The following is a 5,627-nucleotide window of genomic DNA, read 5'->3' as shown; positions in this document are numbered from 1 at the left end:
TCTCTCTCTCTCTCTCTCTCTCTTCCTCCCTCTCCCTCTCCCTCTCCCTCTAACAATGATTGTTCTCTATCTATTAGAGAGAAAAGAGAAACCCGAATTGTATTTTCTTTCTCTCACATGTGAGGGTCTCACATGCTCTATTTATATTATGTTTATGATTATTTGCATCAACAATTTCGAAGTCTTTTCGACAAATTCTTAACAAAAAAAGGAGTTGGGGATTTACTCTCTAAACTTTTTAGAGTATACTTAATTAGAGTATATTTAATTAGAGTATATTTAATTGAACTTTTTAGAATAAATTTTACTTTAAAGAATTTAGAGAGTAGAATTTCATCAATATCATTCACAAGTACGAACGTTTACACAATACAACAATAACCGAACACAAGCACAGAAGAATGACATAAATTCATTAATTACCTAGAGGACCCTTTGACTTCCACAGGCCTTTGATGAGAGTGGGATCGCCGCGACGCCAATCGCGCCATCCTCGACCCCGACGAGCAGGCCCCTGCTTGTCGGCCCACCTTGAACCAGTCTCGGAAGCTGCGGCACCGCCACCGGCTGCACCGCCACCGGCTCCACCGCCGGTCGACCCACCAGTAACACCGAGACCAAAAGTGGCAGCTCCAGCAGCGCCGGTGGAGAAACCGGTAGCTCCTCCGCCACCGCCGCCGCCGCCGCTTCCGGTAGCACCACCGATAGAACCACCGCCGCCGGGGCCCGGGGTGCTCGGCGACGAACCGGCCTGCGGCTGACCGTGGCCCCCAGTACTTCCACTCTGTGGCATCGGCGCTCCCGCCGCTTTTTTGTCCGACCCAGAAATTTTCAGGAAGCAGCATGAAATGAATACAGTAAGACGTGCGCACCGTTAAACTACTCGATTCGCGTTCAATGATCAATTGGAGTTTCAATTGGCGGACTGTGTGCAATCTTCCTCCGATTCATCTATCTTCGCTTATCTAACGAAAATCGCTCGGAAGAGTTGCGGTTGTCATAATTGTTATTTTAAAGGAATAATGTTTGACTTTGTTCTCACTTTTGTTGATTCTTCAGAGAATCGCAAACTGCGAAAGCCAGCAAAGAAAATATTTTTTTTCTATAATAAATCACTATCTCTCTGATTTATTTTTCAAACTTAAATAATATACAAACTTAAATAATATATATAATTTTTATCTTAAAGTAAAATTACTTAAGAATAAGAAAAACACTATTTCATTCGAGAAATCGATTTATCCAAATTTGGAAGTTTGTTTGTGTACGCAAATATAGAACAAATCTCATCAGAATTCTGAGAGAATCGATCTTAGCGTTAGATATGCGAAAGAGCAGTGTAATGGAGCAGAAGGTATCAGTGCGAAGGACTTTTCAGGTAGGTGAATATGCAAAGAGATCAGAGGATCGTATAAACTGCTTTACTAGATTTCCATTAATATTTCATCGATTATTCCCGCTTTAATTAACGGTCACGAATGATCGTAATCACTAAAAGACAGGAGACAATTCAATAACAGTAAATCGAGAATATAAAAGTATCAGAGTGGTCTTTTTCCTCTCTATATCGACGGAGCGTCTCCCTCATAGCTAATGCATGTACTTAAGGATACAAGAGAATTTCAATCCGTTAAATCGAGAGGTGACATTGATGTAAAGGATTGACAGCCAATTTACAGGGATGAGTGATGAATCGCATTTTCGGCACCACTCAACGTAATAGACGATGCTGAGTACAACAATAATAAAAGAGAAGATATAAATCGAAATTCTACAATTACGAATATGATTTTGTTAAATGTGTTAAATTGTTATAATTATGTAGTTGTTAATTACGTATCTCTAATTGCACCATTAATATAAAGTATTTATTCATTATATTACAATAATTATATTCGCCATTATCTCCAAATAATATTGCAATTAAATTCTGAATTACACAAATTCATAAAGAAACAATTATTTATTCCTTGTTGTATTTTACTCCTTTAGACTTAATTAAATAAGCGTGATAAATTTGCCGTCGGAAAAAAAGACGACGTCTACAATATTTCCCACGACGCATGCGTGCGTGTCTATCATTTTAATTAAAAGAATTTCTTCTTATTAAATTTTCTCAAATATGTAGAACCGATACATAAATGAATATCAGATATATAAGAGAAAAGATTTTTATCCTATATTGAATTTCACGCATGTTTTTTCATTTATCGAAACATTTATAAATAAATATTATCGCAATTACAATTGTAAAAAATATCATAATCTGTTTTGCTAATATTAATTTTTTTGTTACTAATATTAATTTTTATGAATAACAAAAAATTAAAAAACAAGTAAAATTTGCTAAAATAGAAAAAATGTTATAAATGGCAACTTTGTTTATTCAATAATTTTATTCCTTTGAATACGAGAATATTGAGGTTCAATATATATAAAATTTGTTGCGTCTTTTCTGCATAGCGAATTTAGCGAATCATGTCTTTTCTCCACATGAAAACAGAAATAAATATTCAGATTTTTGTTTTCATGAATAATCAAAAATTTTTACACACAAATAAAAATAAAAATATTTTTCTTATTTATCAAATATTGTTTATCAATTTCATATATTAAATTTTTTTAATTACATTACTTTGCAATGATTAAATGATGTACAATACCTTAAGTAGCTTCACAATTGTAAGTAACAATTAAGAATCTTTAGTTATAAAATAAATATATAAAATTAGCAATATATAATTTAATTAATGAGATCTTTTTAATTAAGAAATGTGTAATATCGTCATTGTTAATATAAACTTGGTTGATAACAATTGTAATTTTTTAATAATATTTCACAGCAACTGAAATGCACTTTTCATTATTCCAAATCTATTTGACTTATGATATCTACTTCTCAAAAGATTTAAGGACACATTTATATTTAACGCGTGGAGGTTTAATTAGAATATAAATTTAAACTAAAACATCAATCAACGATTATCAAGTGCCATTTTCGTCGCATGCATAAGTGCCAAAAGTGTTAAGGGGGCTCTCTTTTTTTTTAAAGTAACTTAAAAAATTAATTTACCGTCAAATTTGCGAAAAATGTGATTGACGGTTTCGCAGCATCCTTAATGCAAAATCGTGTTAGCGGTATAAAGAATGCAAATTTTATAAAGAAAATTTTTTTTTAGTATTTCTACGTCGGTAGTATCGAGTATAATCTGCATATGTAGATTAAAATTTGGATCGTCGCGGTGCGAGGAATAACATTAGAAATCTAACCATGAATAGAAAATCGATAAATTTAAACAAAGTCTAATTTAGGATCAGCAGTCTGTATTGAAATTGGGCGAATTATTAAATCCGCATAGTGACCAATTTTGTTTTAACCAATCATCACAAAAATTGCTTTTTCTATATAAGACCTATGTCTATTTTGTTCTTGGTGGCGTTTGAATTTTTGATTGCATAATTTCGTATAATTATTATACAAACAAATTAAACTTTAACGTTTTGTGATTTCAGAAATTAACACACTCATCATAAATTACAGTTCGCTGGATTAATTAATTATCAAATGCAAAATTACAAAAAATAACACTAAACGACATTATTCTCAAACGTGAGTAAAATAATTTTGAAATTTAAATTTTAATAGAATTTATAAACAACTTTTCTTACAAATTATGCAAAATACAAAATACCAATTTATATACATGTTATGAATTACAATTCACTAGATTAATTATTAAATGTGAAATTATAAAAAAATCATGGAATCGATATTATTTTCAAACATGAATATAAAATAATTTTTAAATTTAAATTTTAATAGAATTTATGAACAACTTTTCTTTTCACAAATTATGCAAAGTACAAAATACCGATTTTATAATGATCTATTTATGTTTCATTAATACGCTTATCTATGAAAGCAATCATAAAAATAATATCCTGATAATATTCTTATATTTAGAGAATTTGAATCTTTAATTACTTACCGCATAAGGAAAGCAACAAAATAGTGGCAAGGAAGAACCAACCCATACTTCATCAACAGGTCGTTCCGTAAGAAACCGTGCTACATCGTTAAACTTCACGTGTATGTCGAAATTGTCAGTGCTTAATGCTGCACATTAGAACGAAGCTCCTTTAAAAAAAAAAAAAAAACTTTCATATTAGAAATATAAAGCAAAATAAAAGAGAAATCCTTAAAAATATTTTTATTTTAAATTCATTTTTACTGACAAAGTAAAAGTGGCAGAAATTGAATTGAAGTCTATAAGATGAGAAGTCTATAATGTCAAACTGAAGCAGTTAATATTAAGATGTAAGTTGATATCAATGTAAGCCACAGTTGCGGGTTATCTCGATACACCGTTAAATGCCAACGTTTCGTGAATATTGCAGTTTACTTCATCAAGGCGAGAAGCAACTCGATATTGATACTTGCCCTAATAAAGTAAACTGCAAGTAAATTGCAATGTTCACGAAACGTTAGCATGATGTATAGAGACGGAGATAATCTGCAAACCGAGTAGCTTCATTAAAGAAAATATCCATGGAGGTTTCAAAAGTATTATAGTGTATTGATATACTTATTCATAAAGTATTTCTTTAATAATAATAAAGAAATACTTTAATACTTCTTATTTCTCTATTATTAATAAAGAATAAAAAACACAAGATTTATTAGATTTTTAAAATTTATGCATAACTAAATAATATATAATTATAATTGCTTTGAAAATTTAGTTATTCCCTTTAAATTAATAATTCTCTTTAAATGTGTTCACATTCTTCGTATTAAATGACCACATCTACATGTAGAGCTTTCCCGTAAGGCGGCTGCAAACGTCTGCATGGTTAACTACTATGGAAGCTCGAAAATTTCCTATCGGTGGATTGCATCGCGGAGGCATACGAATAATTGAAATGACCTACGTCAAGAACGGCCTCTATGCTGTGATGGCGCGGCATTCGTCATCCTATATAATCGCTGGCAAATAATGTATAAATTCGTTTTCGAGAGCGAGTCGCACAGCGCTCTCGACATTTCCGTAAACCAGTAAATGGCTTATGCATGAGCGCGCCAGTATGAATCCTGGCTAGCTGCGGGCAAGATTATATTCCTATTCGCGAAACACCATGGAACGTCGCATCCCCCAATCTCAACATTGTAAAATTGATATGCAAATCATGATCAATATTATCGAATCGGTTATGCATATCATTACAACCTAATTTCATAATATATTGTCTAACAGTGTTTAAAAATGATTTCTTTAAATTTCTTAATTAATCCATCAAAATTTAATTTAATTAACTTTTCGACATTGTTGCAGTCGGATCATAATATTACCACAGTTTTTCACGTAATATTTTTAAAATCATCAAAAATAATAGGTATTTTATTCAATTTCGAGTATTCTCGTATAACGCGAGTTTTAATAAATTTCAAAGAATTGATGACTTTGAATGATTAATTTGTTTACAATAATAGTGACAATAATAGCACCAATAAAGCATTGAGAAAAAAAAAAAATATATATATATATATATATATATATATAGAGAGAGAGAGAGAGAGAGAGAGAGAGAGAGAGAGAGTAGAGTACAGAAGAAATANAACTATATAT

General features: G+C 31.4%; 1 protein-coding gene across 1 annotated transcript in view; it reads right to left on the bottom strand.

Moving 5' to 3' along the window:
* Positions 1-4,035, bottom strand: part of LOC105618279 (putative glycine-rich cell wall structural protein 1) — a 7,519-nt gene extending 3,484 nt beyond the window's left edge. Inside the window, exons 1-2 of the mRNA XM_012199820.1 lie at positions 3,990-4,035; positions 424-807 (exon numbers count right to left, since the gene is read on the bottom strand). Coding sequence (XP_012055210.1) covers positions 424-807; positions 3,990-4,035 — 430 coding nt within the window. The remainder of the gene's footprint in view (positions 1-423; positions 808-3,989) is intronic.
* Between the last annotated feature and the right edge of the window lie 1,592 nt (positions 4,036-5,627).

The sequence above is a fragment of the Atta cephalotes genome (assembly GCF_000143395.1).
Source record: "Atta cephalotes unplaced genomic scaffold scaffold00016, whole genome shotgun sequence".
Lineage (NCBI taxonomy): Eukaryota > Metazoa > Arthropoda > Insecta > Hymenoptera > Formicidae > Atta > Atta cephalotes.
The sequence above is the reverse complement of the archived record's forward strand: the minus strand, read 5'-3'. Positions and strand labels throughout refer to the sequence as shown.